This window comes from Oncorhynchus gorbuscha, linkage group LG22, assembly GCF_021184085.1.
Source record: "Oncorhynchus gorbuscha isolate QuinsamMale2020 ecotype Even-year linkage group LG22, OgorEven_v1.0, whole genome shotgun sequence".
In the NCBI taxonomy this organism is placed as follows: Eukaryota; Metazoa; Chordata; class Actinopteri; order Salmoniformes; family Salmonidae; genus Oncorhynchus; species Oncorhynchus gorbuscha.
Genome location: NC_060194.1, coordinates 30,302,348 through 30,324,885, shown reverse-complemented (window position 1 = coordinate 30,324,885; position 22,538 = coordinate 30,302,348). Strand labels below are relative to the sequence as shown.

The 22,538-nt window shown below is 43.0% G+C and overlaps 1 protein-coding gene and 1 pseudogene across 2 annotated transcripts; one reads left to right on the top strand and one right to left on the bottom strand.

Moving 5' to 3' along the window:
- Nucleotides 1-379: 379 nt before the first annotated feature.
- LOC124009294 (ubiquitin carboxyl-terminal hydrolase 14-like) lies at nt 380-7,119 on the top strand. Of its 2 annotated transcripts, none has more exons than XM_046320938.1 (16): nt 380-682; nt 1,580-1,725; nt 1,832-1,864; nt 2,123-2,227; nt 2,344-2,447; nt 2,777-2,835; nt 3,094-3,224; nt 3,444-3,524; nt 3,604-3,686; nt 4,703-4,817; nt 4,979-5,044; nt 5,166-5,258; nt 5,381-5,509; nt 5,718-5,781; nt 5,890-5,997; nt 6,342-7,119. In XM_046320938.1, exons 1-16 carry the CDS (start codon nt 667-669, stop codon nt 6,488-6,490), a joined length of 1,482 nt encoding a protein of 493 aa, XP_046176894.1. In that variant the 5' UTR covers nt 380-666; the 3' UTR covers nt 6,491-7,119. The 2 variants fall into 2 exon arrangements, with proteins under 2 accessions (XP_046176894.1, XP_046176893.1); XM_046320937.1 differs by having other exon boundaries at nt 392-682; nt 5,715-5,781.
- A 1-nt stretch (nt 7,120) lies between these two features.
- Nucleotides 7,121-21,771, bottom strand: LOC124009414 (annotated as a pseudogene).
- Between the last annotated feature and the right edge of the window lie 767 nt (nt 21,772-22,538).

The window sequence follows — 22,538 nt, the reverse complement described above, 5'->3', positions numbered from 1 at the left end:
TATAATTACAATTTTCAACAAATACATTTGTGAAGGTACTTTTTAAATAAATTATACTGTCAAGGGCCAACTCTGATCATAACATATTTGGGAGTGTTCTTGTGAATGGATGCAAGTGTCTGCTAAATGCCTTTTCCTAGGATGAATTACTTAATATTGTGTTTCTTGATGTGGGCGTTCCTTGATATCAGAGAACGCCCATTGGTGCCTGCCATTGGTCAATTCTGGCGTTAAAACTGGTGGGGGGGTTTTACACAGATTTGTTTACATAGCAGATTAGGATGAAATAACGTGGCAGGTTGGGCAATGCTACAGTTGTCCCAGATTACGAAAGAAACTGCCACGGACAAATGGCGAGCATCAATGGGTGTAACTTGACATCAAGAAACGCCAATGTCAGTAAACGCCCCTAAATGCATCTGCAATTACACCCTTCTCCCTCACATGTTGGGCTGTCCAGGCTGGATAGCTACCGGCAGAGCGCATCGATACATTTTCAGCGTACACTGCCGTGCAGTTGCAGCGTCATTGTGCAAACTGTTTGAATGAATTTCGGTGTAGCTACTAGCTAGCTGGACAGAATCATATCGTAGCCAACTACACCCGACAGCGAATTCGCGCCCCGGTGACTGGAGTTTGAGAATAGCAAACAAAACATCCTAAAAGATGACCGTATTTACAGGTAAGCTAATGCTGTAAAGTAACCACTTAAAGTAACCAACAATGATGACCTTTTTCTGAACTATTTATACACGTGTTTCAATGATCACAATTGGACCGCTATCTAGCAAGCTAACTAGCTAGTGTTAGCTAGTCATCATAGGCCGTAAAGTAAATCAGTGGAGTCGCCAACTAGCGAGCTGCCCGACAAAAATAACAGATTCGAGTGTTCTTTCTGATTTAAGAAAATATGACAAACGAACTATCTAGTTAAGTAATCTAGATACGTGTTGGTGGTGTTGACAACTAGTTAAGTAATGTCTAACTAGCTAACTATTTAGCTTTATGTTGTGCTAACGGCACCAGTTAACTTCATGCAGTCACGTCAATATTTAGCTAGCTAGCCTGCTAACTGTTAAGCTAGCCATAAAATAAACTGTCTTACACTGTACGCAAAGAGCCCAACGTTACTGTATGAAAATTGTACTGCAACGTTACATCTGACCCAAATAAACTATCTAAGGAGCTAGTCTAACGCTAGCCAATTTGTTTCCGCTAAATTAGTTTTGTGATTATTTTGCTAACTAACTTGCTAGCTAGGTAGCTAACGTTAGCTAACGTTAGTTAGCTATCGAATTTAGGTAGCATCTTACTTAAGTCATTTTACCATCTCTTTTATGCAATCTTCCTAGTCAGCACAGTAGTAGCCGCAGTTTTTCACTTGCTTCTAGCGAACAGGTGATCAAGAGTTAATAACCAAAACATTCGATTCTTATTTAAAGCCATCCTCTGCAGCACAGGTTATCACTGTACAATATGATTGTGCTGTGTCATTCATGACAAGACACGATGCATCAGAGATGCCTTCCACTCCCTGCTGGTTAGCAATAACAAATACCTGTGTTTGTTTTTTTCTCAGTGAATGTGAAATGGGGAAAAGAGAAGTTTGATGCAATAGAGCTGAACACAGAAGAACCTCCCATGGTCTTCAAGGCTCAGCTCTTTGCCTTGACCGGGGTACAACCAGAGAGACAGAAGGTTATGGTCAAGGGAGGCACACTTAAGGTAAAGTTGTCTCATTTTAGTTAATCAATTAATGTCATCACTTGGACCACGGATGATCAATACACTATTTCCAAAGATACCTAATAATTTGTATATCTTTTTTCAGGATGATGACTGGGGAAACATCAAATTAAAGAATGTAAGTATAGCCTAAGAGTTGTCATGTTACTTCTGTCAATATTGTGGAAAGTAGACTGATATATTGGCACATTTCATTGTAATTTAGTGGACCTGTGTTGGGGTAGTGTTAAGATTATCAAACCTAATGCTGCAGGGTAATCTATTTTCTTCTTTGATTACCATCACCAGATATCCTATTGTACACAATGTGACATGGAATACTCTTCCTCCTCTCTCCACTCTCTCTCTGTCATTCATCCTCCACCCTCTGTCCTAGGGGATGACTCTGTTGATGATGGGCTCAGCGGAGGCCCTGCCCGAGGAGCCTGCAGTCAGGCCCATGTTTGTAGAGGACATGACTGAGGACCAGCTGGCCTCAGCTGTGAGTTAATGTTTACTCGTTGGATGTCTGTTTGTTTAAAGGGAATGGATGCTGTCTGGGTTTGCCAGCACAGGCAGTCAGAGAAACTAACCCCATTTTGCTTGTTGTCTGTGTAGATGGAGATGCCTTGTGGACTGACCAACCTGGGAAACACCTGCTATATGAACGCTACAGTGCAGTGTCTTCGCTCCGTACCAGAGCTCAAAGGAGCCCTCAGAAGGTGGGCTCATGATTTTTGCATTAATGCCACTCTGTGATGATGCAAGCAACTTGTCAGTGATCTAATCTATAGTGATGATGCAATATGATTCTTATTAATTTGATATCTATATACAGCTGACAATTATATCACATGTATTGTTAGTCTTAGGAGATGCCGCTTTCAGGCTCTTCAACATTATATAGTTGTTTTTTTCTCGTTTTGATTGCTACCTTGCCATGAGCAGGTGACCAGGGTGTGTCTATAAGGTTAGACAATAGACTGTTTTTGTTCTTAGACGTGTTTTATGGCTTTGATCTTATTTATGAGCCCTCTGTCTCCCCCTACAGGTACGCAGGTGCTCTGGGGTCCTCAGGGGCCAACGCATCATCCCAGTACATCACAGCAGGTCAGTGCCTGGCATTTGTATCTGTTGTATTTATATTTTTGTATCTGCCAGTGTAGATGTAATGGTATGACTCAGTGAGTTGTAGCCATAGAGATCCTATTCCACTAAGTATTTCATTCCTAATTCTATGGTCAGAGCACAGTGCTGTCAATACCCGCATTGTGTGGTGTACTATAAACTGTAGATGGCTTTGGATAAAGGGTCCGCTAAATGTCCATGTTATAACTGTTAAATAACCGTTTGTATTCCCTTCCTCAGCCCTCCGTGATCTCTACGAGACCATGGACGAAACTTCCTCCAGCATACCCCCAATCATCCTGCTGCAGTTCCTGCACATGGCTTTCCCCCAGTTCGCTGAGAAGGGAGACCAGGGACAGTACCTTCAGCAGGTGAGACCAGGGCCCCTGGCTTGCACCAGTCACTCACTCATCACCAGAAGATGCTGCTTTGCTAATACTGCTTGGTACTACTCAGTAACACACATCTAGACTGAACCACATTGATTGCTGTTTCAAATAGCCCAAGATGACATTTGAATAATTGTGCATACAGAATGTGGTCTGAAGAGTGGAAATGGGCTTCATTAATGAATGTCTCTCCATCTCTAGGATGCCAACGAGTGCTGGCTGCAGATGATGCGAGTTCTTCAGCAGAAGTTAGAACCACAAGACCCAGACGCTCCCATGGAGGTTTGTGTATAAATAAATATGTAAGCTGTCAAGGTAGATGTGGATGTCTTTCCTAACTCCCTTTTTCTGTCTGTCATAGACTGACACTGAGAGTGGGGCTGCTGCTGTCGCTGCCAAGAAGAACTTCATTGACCAGTATTTTGGAGTGGAGTATGAAACCACGTATCCTTAGTCGGAACGCCTGACCAATTGAATCTGAGATGAGCGTATGATCTATTAGGGAAAGGAATATGGCTTCCAGGGTTTATTGGATGTGGCAAGTGGCACGGCAACATTTTCTAGGCCCCCATCTTGGCAGTGTAGAGACATTTTTCCATTTCTAAGCCAATTTCCTGCAATTCTACACATTTCTCCTTGGAGCCGAGATACATTTTCGCAGTTTTAAAGCAAATTTCCTGCAATTCTATGTGTTTTGCTATGGCTAATCAATTCTCCTGACTGTCTAGCTTTAATTTTTGTGATTTGTTATGTGTGTGTGTTTTTTTTTTCTACATACTTTATCTGGTTACACTGAAATACTTTCCCCCCTATCCTGCGCATGTCATTTTATTTTACACTGTTTGGATTAAGGCGACCCGGGGGAAAAAAACGTTTAGCGGCCCGGCCCACCTAAGGATTTGAATGGCAGAAAAATCCCTGGCTTCCACATTAGTATATTATTTCAACAAACCTTTTGCTCTCTCCTCCCAAGAATGGGGAGGCAGGTAGCCCGAGTGGTTAGTGCGTTGGACTAGTAGCTGAAAGGTTGCAAGATCGAATCCCTGAGCTGACAAGGTGAAAATAAGAATTTGTTCTTAACTGACTTGCCAAGTTAGTGGTGTCCTTCCTGTCTGGCAACTATGTTAGGAAGGACACCTGGGCTTCATTAATGAGTCTCCTGTTTCTTTCTTAAAGATATGCTCAAGTTATTTTTTTACCTCCCACTTTGGGCTGGATGTGTCGATGCGCAATTAGTCTCAATTCCGAGTTTGAAAGCAACCGTTTTTTGGAAACTGCGGTGCCATTTTTCCCACATGGGCCAGCCCCCCTGGCAATTTGAGTTCTATCCAATGCGCTTAAGCTCTTTGCAATGTGATGTAGTACGCAATTTCCGTTGACCACTTTTCATAAGCTACTTTTAGACCGACTGGCTAAAGTATACAAAAGTAGTAGAAAATCTCTTTAACCCCGGTTCTCAGTATGAAATGTACAGAGTCTGAAGATGAGGAGCCAGCTAAAGGTAAAGAGAGCCAGCTTCAACTCAGCTGTTTCATCAACCAGGAGGTCAAATACCTGGCCACCGGGCTCAGGCTGGTGAGTAGTACCACAGCAACACGCACAGGAACACATGGACGCATACATACAAATGCACAGAAACACACATGTGCACACAACGACCGTGATGTCTCGAAGGTGGTCTGTCACCATGGCAACACTGATCTAATCCCGTCATGTCCCGCTGTTTCTTTCTCCAGAGACTGCAGGAAGAAATCACCAAGCTGTCCCCGTCTTTGCAAAGAAATGCCCTGTACATAAAATCTGTAAGTTTGTAGTTTGGGCCGGGCCGTAAGATTTTTCTACACTAGTGAGAGCTTGTGAAATGTGTTTTGTTGTTTTAGTTGGTTGGTTACGGTGATGTTCACTTGATCTCCCTTCGTCTAGTCTAAAGTCAGCCGCCTCCCTGCCTACCTGACCATTCAGATGGTTCGATTTTTCTACAAAGAGAAGGAATCTGTCAATGCCAAAGTCCTAAAGGTAGGTCTTCTGATGTTTTAGGAATGTCCTCCTAATTGATGGGATTATCATCAGAATACTGGATGACAGGATGAAAGAATATTGTCCTGATGCTTTTTTCCCCTATTGAATTAATTCTCCAGGATGTCAAGTTCCCACTGATGCTGGATGTGTATGAGCTGTGTACCTCTGAGCTGCAAGAGAAGATGGTGGCAGTCAGGTCAAAGTTCAAGGAGATTGAGGACAAGAAGCTGGAGAAACAGTCACAGAAGGTAAAAATATATATTTATTTGTGGACCATCTCTACTGCATTTCAGCTTTGAACTGCAAATTTATACTCTAGAAAATAAACCCAAACCTCCAAGAAATATATTTCCGTTTTGTCCTTTGACCAAACAAAGCAACTCTGTGTGAATGAACGTCTCAAACAACATGCGTGTAGTATGCGTAGCTTACATTTTCTCTTTGTGAATCAAGCAGGTGGAGAAGAAAGTGGGAGACAAACCGAAGGAAGTGAAATATGAGCCCTTTTCATTCGATGACGGTTGGTTACTTTACGTATTGTTTTGTGGCATACCTTTACAAACTAAGAATCAGTCAGTCGTGTGAGGGATAGGTTGTTAATGTTTCTAAGCATGTGTCTTCCTTGCAGACCTGGGCTCCAACAACAGCGGTTACTACGACTTGCAGGCAGTGCTGACACACCAGGGCCGATCCAGCTCCTCCGGACACTATGTCGGCTGGGTCAAGAGGAAAGAAGGTAACCTCCATGGCATTAAGAAAAGTCTCCACCGTGCGATGAATAGATACATCAACCTGCTGCTTAAATGGGTAGTTCACGGACAAAGATATTTTAGATCACTTTACTTTGGTGAACTATCCCTTTAAACTAAGGTTCAGCTGTATGACGTTGCCAAGTAGCGGCCAGATGAGCACAAGTGCCTTTCGCTCTGCAGAAATGTCATAGCTGCGGGACCAAAACGGTGGAAGTATGCGCTTAGTTGTGGAAGTCGGCCTGATTTATTATTTACCTTGTAAACAAACTACTATATTCATTGATTTGAATGAATGACTTTTCAATACATCCATGTTTTGCCATTACAGACGAGTGGGTGAAGTTTGATGACGACAAGGTGAGTGTGGTGTCTCCAGAGGATATACTGAGGCTGTCCGGTGGAGGAGACTGGCATATAGCCTACGTCCTACTGTACGGACCCCGACGACTGGAAATACTTGAAGAGGAGAAACAGTAATCAACCTAATGCAAAAAAAACTAATCTAACCAACAAATGCCATTTCCAAGCACTGTCTACCCTGCATAGATGTGCAATAAATTCTGGGTGTCTTTATAAAGTAACTTTGACAGATGTTTGTAAAGCCATCCTATATCAACATGAGTGGAGGAAGATTTTAAATGGTTTATTGAGCCAGGCAATCTCTGGACTGGATCATTGAGCGGTTGAGTTTCTAGTTCTGCAGTTTCATTGTTTTATACACATTGTATATTTTTTAAATCCTTGAACAAGGTGCTCATGTCAGTACTTCTCTGTAGTCATAACTAATCAGCTGTACAGTCTTTGGCCAAGTGATCCTATCTGGTTCAGGTGTCTTTCAATTTACCCTGTACCTTTAATTCAAATGTATTGGAGACCACCCCTATCACCTACAGTGCCCACTATTCAAACCATAATGAATTCTTACACCCCTTGCATCTCTTTTGGAAACGGAACTGTCTTGCACATTGCTTTCGTCATTGTGATTTGTCATCATACGAGCGGTTCAATACCTAATACAGTGTGACTATAACGCTTCTCTCTCATACATGCAGTCATTATCCTGATGGCTTTTCATAAATGGTGAAAATAAACTTATACCAAACCATGTTCTGATTAAATGACTCGCCTTTATCCATCTAAATGCCCGTCCTATATCTATTCATGGTCCCGTAAGTGGTTAGCGCTAAATGAATGAAGCTCTGGTCAAAGTTGAGTGTTTATTTAACTATTCTATGGAGGATGAAATTACAGTACATGTCGAAGCATAAATACCAACGAAAGGAAGGCCTTGATCTATGTCTCGTTGAGGATGTCTGCGATCTTGGGGAAGCCAGCAGCATTGAGCACTGGAACCAGGCTCCCCTCAAGGTCCTGCCAGGCCACCAGCAGCAGCTTGGCTGCGTCCTTGCTGTCTCAATCTCCTGGATCTTCGCTGCTTTTATCTCCAGCTGTCCAGCCAGGGTCTTCCATTGGGAACCTTGGGGCACACAAAAGGGATGTGATCAGGTCAATATGGAAAATCTGCAGTCCAACTAGAGCTTTGATTTTACAACTACATATCTAGAAGCTTTACATTTTAGTTGTGCTAGAACTCACTGTCATTGCTCTCTTTGAGAACGGTGTCGCCATTTGTCTTCTCCTGTCTTAATCTCCTCAGATGGGAGGTCCTTCTGTGATGACAGGGCAAAGGGGTTCCAATCCATCAAGAGAGGGTAGGTCATGGGGAACATCTCAATTACATACTCCTTGTGTCCTCTGACCTCATGGGTTGTGAGGAGTATGAAATTGAGATGCTCCCAAAGGGAGCCTTGTAATTTATTAACATTTTCAGTATCCAAGCACCCATAGTTCCAGCCAGACCAGACAACTCACAGGCAGCTCCTTGGCCAGTTTGATGACCATGCTCTCCAGGTAGTCAGCCAGGCTGCTGGTTGGTGGGCTGGAAGAAGTGGGGACTCCTAGACAAGACGCATGGCTCGCCAGCCAGTTTGAGTTACGCACCACCCAACAGGACGGGGCGTGGAGGTGAGTGGATAATAATGAACCAGAACACTTCACACGGCAGGATCTTTCTTGACACCATTGGACAAGTCTTAGGACAGACAATCAACAGTTACAGTGTACAAAACATTAGGAACACCTTCCTAACATTGAGTTGCACCCCCTCAAATTGCCTCAATTCATTGAGGCATGAACTCTACACGTATCAAAAGCGTTCCACAAGGATGCTGGCCTATGTTGACTCCAATGCTTCCCAGAGTTGTGTCAAGTTGGCTGGATGTCCTTTGGGTGGTGGACCATTCTTCATACACACAGGAAACTGTTGAGCATGAAAAACCCAGCTGCGTTGCAGTTATTGACACTCCAGCTAGTGTGCCTGGCATCTACTACAGTGAGATGCTGTTCAAAGGCACTTAAAATCTTTTGTCTTGCACATTTACCCTCTGAATGGCTCACATACACAAATAAGGCTTAATAATAATTCTTCTTTAACATGTCTCCTCCCCTTCATCTACACTGATTGAAATGGATTTAGCAGGTGACATCAGTATGGGATCATAGCTTTCACCTGGTCAGTCATGGAAAGAGCAGGTGTTCCTAACGTGTGTATACTTGTACTTGTACTCATCGTCCATCCACCATGTTGGCTAGGTCAGCCTGTTCAATGGCCTCTTCAAAGAACTCCTCCAGAGTAGGCATGAATTCCCTGTGGACAAGAAATTAACATTTAGGGTTAAAGAATAAGTTATATCTTTTTTTTAACCAAATCTCTTTGTATGTAAATGGCAAGTTACAGAAGGGTCCATACCAATGTTTAGCCACCTTTTTTTGGCACCGAGCAAATTTCTGGTCTGCTGAGCACAAACTTCAATGTTGGGAAAATTCAGTCCAACCTCCAGCATGCGTTTACTGTCAACACTGAGGGTGTACCCGCTTTAAGTTACAGTGTTCAAGTAGGTTGCTGTGGTTTTTGGAGCATTTGTTCATGTCTTTTCTGAGCCCCTTACTGTACGAGGATGAGCAAGTGAATCGCTGGTTGCGATAAGTTTCTCAAAAACAAGTCAAGTCACAAAAAGTGTCTGGACCCTTCTATAATATGTCATTTACATATATATATTTTTACATTTGGTTGTAAAAAGCTAAATTCTCCTTCAAATGTTATACACCAAAAACGTATAGGTAGATAAGTGGGCTATGTGCAGTGCCTTGCGAAAGTATTCGGCCCCCTTGAACTTTGTGACCTTTTGCCACATTTCAGGCTTCAAACATAAAGATATAAAACTGTATTTTTTTTGTGAAGAATTAACAACAAGTGGGACACAATCATGAAGTGGAACGACATTTATTGGATATTTCAAACTTTTTTAACAAATCAGAAACTGAAAAATTGGGCGTGCAAAATTATTCAGCCCCTTTACTTTCAGTGCAGCAAACTCTCTCCAGAAGTTCAGTGAGGATCTCTGAATGATCCAATGTTGACCTAAATGACTAATGGTGATAAATACAATCCACCTGTGTGTAATCAAGTCTCTGTATAAATGCACCTGCACTGTGATAGTCTCAGAGGTCCGTTAAAAGCGCAGAGAGCATCATGAAGAACAAGGAACACACCAGGCAGGTCCGAGATACTGTTGTGAAGAAGTTTAAAGCCGGATTTGGATACAAAAAGATTTCCCAAGCTTTAAACAGCCCAAGGAGTACTGTGCAAGCGTTAATATTGAAATGGAAGGAGTATCAGACCACTGCAAATCTACCAAGACCTGGCCGTCCCTCTAAACTTTCAGCTCATACAAGGAGAAGACTGATCAGAGATGCAGCCAAGAGGCCCATGATCACTCTGGATGAACTGCAGAGATCTACAGCTGAGGTGGGAGACTCTGTCCATAGGACAATAATCAATCGTATATTGCATAAATCTGGCCTTTATGGAAGAGTGGCAAGAAGAAAGCCATTTCTTAAAAATATCCATAAAAAGTGTTGTTTAAGGTTTGCCACAAGCCACCTGGGAGACACACCAAACATGTGGAAGATGGTCAGATGAAACCAAAATTGAACTTTTTGGCAACAATGCAAAACGTTATGTTTGGCGTAAAAGCAACACAGCTCATCACCCTGAACACACCATCCCCACTGTCAAACATGGTGGTGGCAGCATCATGGTTTGGGCCTGCTTTTCTTCAGCAGGGACAGGGAAGTTGGTTAAAATTGATGGGAAGATGGATGGAGCCAAATACAGGACCATTCTGGAAGAAAACCTGATGGAGTCTGCAAAAGACCTGAGACTGGGAAGGAGATTTGTCTTCCAACAAGACAATGATCCAAAACATAAAGCAAAATCTAAAATGGAATGGTTCAAAAATAAACATATCCAGGTGTTAGAATGGCCAAGTCAAAGTCCAGACCTGAATCCAATCGAGAATCTGTGGAAAGAACTGAAAACTGCTGTTCACAAATGCTCTCCATCCAACCTCACTGAGCCCGAGCTGTTTTGCAAGGAGGAATGGGAAAAAATTTCAGTCTCTCGATATGTAAAACTGATAGAGACATACCCCAAGCGACTTACAGCTGTAATCGCAGCAAAAGGTGGCGCTACAAAGTATTAACTTAAGGGGGCTGAATAATTTTGCACGCCCAATTTTTCAGTTTTTAATATGTTAAAAAAGTTTGAAATATCCAAAAAATGTTGTTCCACTTCATGATTGTGTCCCACTTGTTGTTGATTCTTCACAAAAAAAATACAGTTTTATATCTTTGTTTGAAGCCTGAAATGTGGCAAAAGGTCGCAAAGTTCAAGGGGGCCGAATACTTTCGCAAGGCACTGTAACTTTGACCTTTGACCAGCTGCACCACTGCTGTAAAACCACTCACCTGCTAACTGACTGGCAAGCTGCCATATTGTTATGATTCAGATTACATAGTCTTGTGAGTTCATCACTGCAAGAATTGAGAATTGAGTTTTGACAAAGCCAAATACAAGGGAAGCTGTGTCACTTGTCCCCCATATTGGCAACATGCTATGTCTCCTCATTTTCATTAGGCTCCAATGTGAGGGCTAGACATGGTAAATAATTCAACTGGCATACCTCAACTTTCCTAAACCAACTACGGTTTTGGGGAACACATTACTATTCTGTCCCAGTTATCATTGCCATACAGAGTTCGGATATGAACAAAATGTCCAATTCACACATGCGTATAATACAGGGGCTGACAAGGTAAAAATCTGTCATTTTGACTCTGAGCAAATCAGTTAATCAACTGTTCCGCCAGGCACCGATGACGTGGATATCAATTCAGGCAGTCCCCCCCCGCACCTCTATGAATCAGAGGGGTTGGGTTAAATGCGGAAGACATTTCAGTTGAATGCATTCAGCTGTACAACTGACTAGGTACCCCCCCCCCGCCCGCCTTTCCCAACAGACTTGAATCTTTGATATTAATCAGGGCAAGGTGACCGGAAACATGACCGAATACAAACAGTGTAACTATTCCCTCCGCAAGGCAATCAAACAAGCTGAGCGTCAGTATAGAGACAAAGTAGAATCTCAATTCAACGGCTCAGACACAAGAGGTATGTGGCAGGGTCTACAGTCAATCACAGATTACAAAAAGAGAAAACCAGCCCAGTCATGGACCAGGATGTCTTGCTCCCAGGCAGACTAAATAACTTTTTTGCCCGCTTTGAGGACAATACAGTGCCACTGACACGGCCCGCAACTAAAACATGCGGACTCTCCTTCACTGCAGCCGACGTGAGGAAAACATTTAAACGTGTCAACCCTCGCAAGGCTGCAGGCCCAGACGGCATCCCCAGCCACGCCCTCAGAGCATGCGCAGACCAGCTGGCTGGTGTGTTTACGGACATATTCAATCAATCCCTATCCCAGTCTGTTGTTCCCACATGCTTCAAGAGGGCCACCATTGTTCCTGTTCCCAAGAAAGCTAAGGTAACTGAGCTAAACGACTACCGCCCGTAGCACTCACTTCCGTCATCATGAAGTGCTTTGACAGACTAGTCAAGGACCATATCACCTCCACCCTACCTGACACCCTAGACCCACTCCAATTTGCTTACCGCCCAAATAGGTCCACAGACGATGCAATCTCAACCACACTGCACACTGCCCTAACCCATCTGGACAAGAGGAATACCTATGTGAGAATGCTGTTCATCGACTACAGCTCGGCATTTAACACCATAGTGCCCTCCAAGCTCGTCATCAAGCTCGAGACCCTGGGTCTCGACCCCGCCCTGTGCAACTGGGTACTGGACTTCCTGACGGGCCGCCCCCAGGTGGTGAGGGTAGGCAACAACATTTCCACCCCGCTGATCCTCAACACTGGGGCCTCACAAGGGTGCGTGCTGAGCCGTCTCCTGTACTCCCTGTTCACCCACGACTGCGTGGCCACGTACGCCTCCAACTCAATCATCAAGTTTGCGGACGACACAACAGTTGTAGGCTTGATTAGACGGCCTACAGGGAGGAGGTTAGGGCCCTCGGAGTGTGGTGTCAGGAAAATAACCTCACACTCAACGTCAACAAAACTAAGGAGATGATTGTGGACTTCAGGAAACAGCAGAGGGAACACCCCCCTATCCACATTGATGGAACAGTAGTGGAGAGGGTAGTAAGTTTTAAGTTCCTCGGTGTACACATCACAGACAAACTGAATTGGTCCACCCACACAGACAGCATCCTGTCAGGCTGAAATTTCTTCAGGAGGCTGAAGAAATTTGGCTTGTCACCAAAAGCACTCACAAACTTCTACAGATGCACAATCGAGAGCATCCTGTCAGGCTGTATCACCGCCTGGTAAGGCCATGAAGATCATCAAGGACAACAACCACCCGAGCCACTGCCTGTTCACCCCGCTATCATCCAGAAGGCGAGGTCAGTACAGGTGCATCAAAGCTGGGACCGAGAGACTGAAAAACAGCTTCTATCTCAAGGCCATCAGACTGTTAAACAGCCACCACTAACATTGAGTGGCTGCTGCCAACACACTGACTCAACTCCAGCCACTTTAATAATGGGAATTGATGGGAAATGATGTGAAATATATCACTAGCCACTTTAAACAATGCTACCTAATATAATGTTTACATACCCTACATTATTCATCTCATATGTATATGTATATACTGTACTCTATCATCTACTGCATCTTTATGTAATACATGTATCACTAGCCACTTTAACTATGCCACTTTGTTTACATACTCATCTCATATGTATATACTGCCCTCAATACCATCTACTGTTGCCTATGCCGCACTGTACCATCACTCACTCATATCTTTATGTACATATTATTTATCCCCTTACACTTGTGTCTATAAGGTAGTAGTTTTGGAATTGTTAGCTAGATTACTTGTTGGTTATTACTGCATTGTCGGAACTAGAAGCACAAGCATTTCGCTACACTCGCATTAACATCTGCGAACCATATGTATGTGACAAATAACATTTGATTTGATATTCTTTCTGTAATGAAAAGCGCTATAGAAGTTGAATAAACTTATTGTACATTATAAGTACCCACCAAATTATTATTATTATGTTAGGATTGATACTTACTTCCCCATGAAGACCTTCCTGTCAGGGCCTTTACCTAGGAAGTATTCTGGAGCTTGTCTCTTCCTCATGGGTCTCTTGGGTTTGTCATCTACTGGTCTTGATTTTTACAGTACCTTCAAAAAGCATTCATACCCCTTGACTTATTCCACATGCTGTGTTACAGCTTATATTCAAAATATATATAATTTTTCTTCTCACACACACATTACCCCATAATGAAATGTCTTATTTAAATAAGTATTCACACCCCTTAGTCAATAGTTCATAGAAGCATCTTTGGCAGCAATTACAGTCTTTTTGGGTAAGTCTCTAGGAGCTTTCCACACCTGGATTGTGCAACATTTGCCCATGATCTTTTTCAAAATTCTCAGCTACTCAGGAACATTCACTGTCTCCTTGGTAAGCAACTTGTGTAGATTTGGCCTTGTGTTTTAGGTTATTGTCCTGCTGAAAGGTGAATTTATCTCCCAGTGTCTGGTGGAAAGCAGACTGAACCAGATTTTTTTGAGGATTTTTCCTGTGTTTAGCTCCATTCCATTTCTTATTTTATCCTGAAAAACTACCCAAAGTTTAAATAAAACATTTAAAAATCCCAGTGGTGTCCTTCCTGTCTGGCAACTATGTTAGGAAGGACACCTGTATCTTTGTAGTGACTGGGTGTATTGATACACCAGCCAAAGTGTAATTAACTTCACCAAGCTCAAAAGGGAGATTCAATGTGAGCATTTTTTTTTTTGAAAACCTCCCTGGTCTTTGTGGTTGAATCCGTGTTTGAAATTCACTCCTCGATTGAGGGAACTTGCAATTATCTGTATGTGTGGGGGACAGATGAGGTAGACATTCAAACATCATGTTAAACACTTATTGCACACAAAATGAGTCCATGAAACTTGTGACTTGTTAAAGCACATTTTTACTCCTGAACCTATTTAGGCTTGCCATAACAAAGGGCTTGAATACTAATTGACTCAAGACATTTCAGCTTTTCATTTTTTATTAATTTGTAAGCATTTCTAAAAACATCATGGGGTATTGTGTGTAGGCCAGTGACAACCTCAACTTAGTCCATTTAAAATTCAGGCTGTAACACAACAAAACGTGAAAAAGGTCAAGGGGTGTGAATATCTTCTGAAGGCACTGTATATACAGTACCAATCAAAAGTTTGGACACCTAATTCAAGGATTTCTTTCTAAATTGTAGAATAATAGTGAAGACATCAGAACTATGAAATAACACATATGGAATCATGTAAATAACAAGTGTCAAAATATATTTCATATTCTTCAAAGTAGCCACTCTTTGCCTTAATGACAGCTTTGCACAATCTTGGCATTCTCTCAACCAGCTTCATGAGGTGGTCACCTGGAATGATTTTCCAACAGTCTTGAAGGAGTTCCCACATATACTGAGCACTTGTTGGCTGCTTTTCCTACACTCTGCAGCCCAACTCATCTCAATTGGATTGAGGTTGGGTGATTGTAGAGGCCAGGTCATCTGATGCAGCACTCCATCACTATCCTTCTTGGTCAAATAGCCCTTACACAGCCTGGAGGTGTGTTTTGGGTCATTATCTGCTGAAAAAAATGATAGTACCACCAAGTGCAAACCAGATGGGATGGCGTATCGCTGCAGAATGCTGTGGTAGCCATGCTGGTTAAGTGTGCCTCGAATTCTAAATAAATCACTGACAGTGTCACCAGCAAAGCACCCCCACACCTCCTCCATGCTTCACGGTGGGAACCACACTTGCGGAGATCATCCCTTGACCTACTCTGCGTCTCACAAAGTCATGGCGGTTGGAACCAAAAATCGAATAATTTGGACTCATCAGACTTAAGGACATTTTTCCACCAGTCTAATGTCTAATGCTCGTGTTTATTGGCCCAAGTAAGTATCTTCTTCTTACTGGTGGCCTTTAGTACTGGTTTCTTCGCAGCAATTCGACCATGAAGGCCTGATTCACACAGTTTCCTCTGAACAGTTGATGTTGAGATGCGTCTGTTAATTTAATTCTGTGAAGCATTTATTTGGGCTGCAATTTGAGATGCAGATTTCTGAGGCTGGTAACTGTAATGAACTTATCCTCTGCAGCAGAGGTAATCTGGGTCTTCCTTTCCTGTGGTGGTCCTCATGAGAGCCAGTTTCATAGTGCTGGGTGGTTTTTGCGTTTTAAGACACTTTCAAAGTTCTTTAAATCTTCCGGATTGACTGACCTTCAGGTCTTAAAGTAATGATGGACTGTCGTTTATCTTTGCTTATTTTACCTGTTTTTGCCATAATATGGACTTGGTCTTTTATCAAATAGGACGATCTTCTGTATGTAGAAAATAGTTTAAAAATAAAGAACTAAAAGAACCCTGGAATGAGTAGTAGGTGTGTCAACTATTGACTGGTAATGTACACTGCTCAAAAATAAAATAAAGGGAACACTTAAACAACACAATGTAACTCCAAGTCAATCACACTTCTGTGAAATCAAACTGTCCACAAGCAACACTGATTGACAATAAATTTCACATGCTGTTGTGCAAATGGAATAGACAACAGGTGGAAATTATAGGCAATTAGCAATACACCCCCAATAAAGGAGTGGTTCTGCAGGTGGTGACCACAGACCACTTCTCAGTTCCTATGCTTCCTGGCTGATGTTTTGGTCACTTTTGAATGCTGGTGGTGCTTTCACTCTAGTGGTAGCATGATACAGAGTCTACAACCCACACAAGTGGCTCAGGTAGTGCAGCTCATCCAGGATGGCACATCAATGCGAGCTATTTGCTGTGTGTCAGGGTAGTGTCCAGAGCATGGAGGCGCTACCAGGAGACAGGCCAGTACATAAGGAGACGTGGAGGAGGCCGTAGGAAAGCAACAACCCAGCAGCAGGACTGCTACCTCCGCCTTTGTGCAAGGAGGAGCAGGAGGAGCACTGCCAGAGCCCTGCAAAATGACCTCCAGCAGGCCACAAATGTGCATGCGTCTGCTCAAACGGTCAGAAACAAACTCCATGAGGGTGGTATGAGGGCCCGACGTCCACAGGTGGGGGTTGTGCTTACAGCACAACACCGTTCAGGACGTTTGGCATTTGCCAGAGGCCACCAAGATTGGCAAATTCGCCACTGGCGCCCTGTGCTCTTCACAGATGAAAGCAGGTTCACACTGAGCACATGTGACAGACGTGACAGTCTGGAGACACCGTGGAGAACGTTCTGCTGCCTGCAACATCCTCCAGCATGACCGGTTTGGTGGTGGGTCAGTAATGGTGTGGGGTGGCATTTCTTTGGGGGGGGGCCCTCCATGTGCTCGCCAGAGGTAGCCTGACTGCCATTAGGTACCGAGCTGAGATCCTCAGACCCCTTATGATATGCTGGTGTGGTTGGCCCTGGGTTCCTCCTAATGCAAGACAATGCTAGACCTCATGTGGCTGGAGTGTGTCAGCAGTTCCTGCAAGAGGAAGGCATTGATGCTATGGACTGGCCCGCCCGTTCCCCAGACCTGAATCCAATTGAGCACATCTGGGACATCATGTCTCGCTCCATTCACCACAGACTGTCCAGGAGTTGGCGGATGCTTTAGTCCAGGTCTGGGAGGAGATCCCTCAGGAGACCATCCGCCACCTCATCAGGAGCATGCCCAGGCGTTGTAGGGAGGTCATACAGGCACGTGGAGGCCACACACACTACTGAGCCTCATTTTGACTTGTTTTAAGGACATTACATCAAAGTTGGATCAGCCTGTAGTGTGGTTTTCCACTAAGTTTGAGTGTGACTTCAAATCCAGACCTCCATGGGTTGATAAATTTGATTTCCATTGATAATTTTTGTGTGATTTTGTTGTCATGTAAAAAAAAGTATTTAATAAGAATATTTCATTCATTCAGATCTAGGGTGTTATTTTAGTGTTGCCTTTATTTTTTTGAGCAGTGTATATTCCTCACTTTAATGAATGATATATATTTTTGATTTGGACTTTGTCTTGATAATAATATTTTCATAAGTATAGGATCATAAACATGAGGTTGTTGAATTCTGCTGCTATACCTTTCCTTCACAAAGCTTGGGCATCCCTCATTTTTCTACGATTTCCAGTTCTCCTCTGTGTTTAGGACATGCTGTCAAAATATTAGGGGACTTTTCAATGTCATCAATAACCCTTATGCTGTCAACCTTGACTTGTAGTAATACAGAAGGCTATACAGTACCATTTGAGGGTTGTTCTTTTTTTATATTTTTTTCTACAATGTAGAATAACAGCAAAGACATCAAAACTATGAAATAACACATATGGAATCATGTAGTAACCAAAGAAGTGTTAAACAAATCTAAATATATTTGAGATTCTTCAAATAGCCACCCTTTGCCTTGATGACAGCTTTGCACACTGTTGGTATTCTCTCAACGAGCTTAATGAGGTAGTCACCTGGAATCCATTTAAATTAAACAGGTGTGCCTTGTTAAAAATGTAATTAATGTGTTTGAGCCAATCAGTCGTTGTGACAAGGTAGGGGTGGTATACAGAAGATAGCCCTATTGAACTTGACCTGTCCCTTGGAGGTACTGGAACAGGATAAGGTACTGCAGGAGCGGGGCGGCAGCGTAGCCTAGTGGTTAGAGCGTTGGACTAGTAACCGGAAGGTTGCGAGTTCAAACCCCAAGCTGACAAGGTACAAATCTGTCGTTCTGCCCCTGAACAGGCAGTTAACCCACTGTTCCCAGGCCGTCATTGAAAATAAGAATGTGTTCTTAACTGACTTGCCTGGTTAAATAAAGGTAAAATAAAAGGAGGATGTGTCGTCTGAAGTTACTGTCACTGAGCTGCAGGTCCATCAACTAGAGAGGCAAAGACAGAGACTGTCATTGTATTTGAAGGGATCCATTTGAGAAAGGTGAGGTATAGACTTCCTAATCTCAATCACATAATGAGTAGTTACTTGGGACGTAAGGTGATTTGTAGAACAGTGACTGTGTAGTCAATCTATATTCTGTTCTATTCTTAATTGATGTAAGTTGAGATGTCACCTTCTCACTGGTGAGGAACTTGGCAAAGTAAACGTGGTCTCCTCCTGCCGTCCTCAGCTCTTCCAGCTTCTTTTTAGAAGCCTGCATGTCGTCCAGCTTGAAGCTTCTAAACACTGCCAGCGTCTCGTCTGAATACTACAGACAACATACAGAACATTTCTATTAACTCAAACAACTTTTCAGTGTCTTCTCACAGAAACAAAGACAGACAGCACCTGTCTTGATACTTCACAGGACATACAGAATAGTAACAGTTTTGAACAAGACATTTTTTTAATGCAAAGTGTCATACTTTTGCTAGATGTCCATAGATGGGTCATGTCACAAAGCTATTTTGGGAGGGAAAGAGGGCAGAAAAGTAACTTTGAGGAAAGTCATCCAGGAAAACTTCTCATAACACTGAACAGGGTTTCTGAAGTAGTCCTGCAGATTCCAGAACTTCCTGTAGGTTGTAGTCGATAGGGATGGAACTACAAACAGGGAGCAATTTTATAGATGACAACTTGTTTTAGCAAGCTGCAATCAAACTTACAAGACTTGCCAGCATAAGGATCAGTGCAACAGCTATGTTGATGAAAAACTACTGATGATTCCAAGCATTGCGATAGATGGAACAAGGACTCATGTTGCTTACCATGGAGCAGGTGCACTAGGTTCCCCATCTCCAATCTCTCCCTTCTCCACGTCCATTCCATCCTCCTCCTCTGTGGGCTGTAGAAGACAACACAGAACAGAGGTAGAGAGAGTGGTAATTCATTGTTAAGCACATTCAACAGCACACACATCACTCAACAGCTTACACAATACACAGTATCTATAATCCTTAGAACAAGGCCTTACCTTCTGGCCAAGAGTGCTCTCTTGCTCATTTTTGTTGAACACTGTGATGTTGTCGAGATTAAACTGGCTCTGCAGGTTCAGACCTGAAACACACAAAGGAACACAATAGTGGCCACAAGTCCACATCCATGATAAAACATAAATGACGTCAGTTCCTGTAGCTCCATGTAACCCTCTCACCTGATTTCTCACACAGGGGAAAGAGACGAGCCAGGACCAGCTGGATCCGTCCACAGAAGACTGTGTTCTGAGACTTGGACAACCTCCTCAAAAGATCTGCAAAGTAAGAAGATGGGGTTTAGTGATGGAATATCTGCACAAATAAAGATAACAAACAGGGCCGGCAAGTAGCCTAGACGTTAGAGAGGCGAGCCAGGAACCAGAGGGTTTCCAGTTCGAATCCCGGGTCCTACAGGAACCATCTGCCAGGAAGTGATCTTAATGTGTGCCTTTATCCTCACCATTACACATCCTTAACAAGTAGTTCTTCCCAGCAGTGTAAAAGGAGTTCTGAAGTGAGAGAGGAGAAAGTTGTTGGTAGCATTTCCTCAATAACTAAAAGGAAAGATCTATAAGAAACTAAGAAACCTGTCATCAAGTAAACATTGACTGTTACTCTAAGAACGCAGAGAAACAGACTAAGCTACTTACAGACTTCCAGGTGGAGACATTCTCTTCAACAAAGGAGAAGACCTTATCACACTGGTACAGAGGAAGAAAGTCCAGAACATCTCCCAACAGTAGGAAAGGAGTGGTGGCGGAGCAGATACCTACATGGACAAGTGAATTTACTACACTTTTCTACACAATTACTACATAATTTGCTGTCTGGTGTGTATATCGATGAAATACCAAGGAGGTAAAACAGAGGGAGATGTAGCGATGTTATGACGTGACGTTCAGCCTGCTACTTACCTTCAGTGACTCCATCAATGCTAAGATAGATGAGAGACAGGAAGTCATCGACGAGTGCTTTCCACCTGTAAAAGAAAAGGAGAGAAAGAGAGAATGTTGCTCGACTCTTGGTGAAGCATATTGAGCATAAGCAAGACCACGTTTGGTCACTAAAGCACCTTATACCACCCACCACTGCGACTTGTATGCTCTAGTCGGCTGGCCCTCGCTACATATTCGTTGCCAGGCCCACTGGCTCCAGGTCATCTACAAGTCCATGCTAGGTAAAGCTCCGCCTTATCTCAGTTCACTGGTCACGATGGCAACACCCATCCGTAGCACGCGCTCCAGCAGGTGTATCACACTGATCATCCCTAAAGCCAACACCTCATTTGGCCGCCTTTCGTTCCAGTACTCTGCTGCCTGTGACTGGAACGAATTGCAAAAATCGCTGAAGTTGGAGACTTTTATCTCCCTCACCAACTTCAAACATCAGCTATCTGAGCAGCTAACCGATCGCTGCAGCTGTACATAGTCTATTGGTAAATAGCCAACCCATTTTCACCTACCTCATCCCCACACTGTTTTATTTATTTACTTTTCTGCTCTTTTGCACACCAATATCTATCTCTACCTGTACATGACCATCTGATCATTTATCACTCCATTGTTAATCTGCAAAATTTTAATTATTCGCCTACCTCCTCATGCCTTTTGCACACATTGTATATAGACTCCCCTTTTTTTCTACTGTGTTATTGACTTGTTAATTGTTTACTCCATGTGTAACTCTGTGTTGTCTTTTCACACTGCTATGCTTTATCTTGGCCAGGTCGCAGTTGCAAATGAGAACTTGTTCTCAACTAGCCTATCTGGTAAAATAAAGGTGAAATAAAAAATGTACTAGCAGTATACTTAGACAGATTTTTCACCTTGTCGGCTCAGGTTTTCGAACCAGCGACCTCGCTAACCACTAGGTGGCAGGTAGCCCTTGAGCTAGGCACTTAACCCTAATTTGCTCCAGGGGCGCCGTACTACTATGTTTGACCCTGTAAAACAACACATTTTACTGCACCTATCTGGTGTATGTGACAACAAAACAAACACACGTATATATACACATACATATAAATATACTAAACAAAAATATAAATGCAACATGCAATAATTTCAAAGATTTTACTGAGTTACACAGTTCATAGAAGGAAATCAGTCAATTGAAATAAACTAATTAGGCCCTAATCCATGGATTTCACATGACTGGGCAGAGGCATAGCCATGTCTGGGCACAGGCCCACCCACTGGGGAGCCATCCAATCAGAATGAGTTTTTCCCCACAAAAGGGCTTTATTACAGACAGAAGTACTCCTCAGCATCCCCACTCCTCTCACTATCCCACAGGTGAAGGATGTGGAGGTCCTGGGCTGGCATGGTTACACGTGGTCTGCAGTTGTGAGGCCGTTTGGAAGTACCGCCAAGTTTTCTAAACTACGTTAGAGGCTAAATTAACATTACATTCTCTGGCAACAGCTCTGTTAGACATTCCTGCAGTCAGCATGACAATTGCGTGTTCCCTCAACTTGAGACATCTGTGGCTTTGTGTTGTGTGACAAAACTGCATATTTTATAGTGGCCTTTTATTGCCCCCAGCACAAGGTGCACCTGTGTAATGGTCATGCTGTTTAAATCAGCTTCTTGATAAGCCACACCCGTCAATTGGATGGATTATCTTGGCAAGGGAGAAATGCTCATTAACAGGGACGTAAACAAAATTGTGCACTAAATTTGAGAAAAATTGGCTTTTTGTGTGTATTGAACATTTCTAGGAAATTTTATTTCAGCTCATTAAAAAAATGGGACCAACACTTTACATATCTAAAACAAATTACACACATACACACATACATGCATGCATACATACATATGTGCTACATTTCTTTAAACTCACAATCTACTCCTCCAGGACCCGCCTCAGAGCTTGGTCAAGGGTGGTCTTCTCTGTCTCACTGTGAAGAGACAAGCCGGCAGACAATGTCTGTGGTGATGTGGACAGAGGCATAGCCTAGAGATTATAGAATTCATGTTAACAGCTAACGTTAGCTATGTAACGCCATTCACTCACTTTCCAGTGATCTGGTTGAATGCGTTTATCAAAGGTTTGCTGGTTTTGTTGACCAACGCACTTCTGGTTGAGGCCT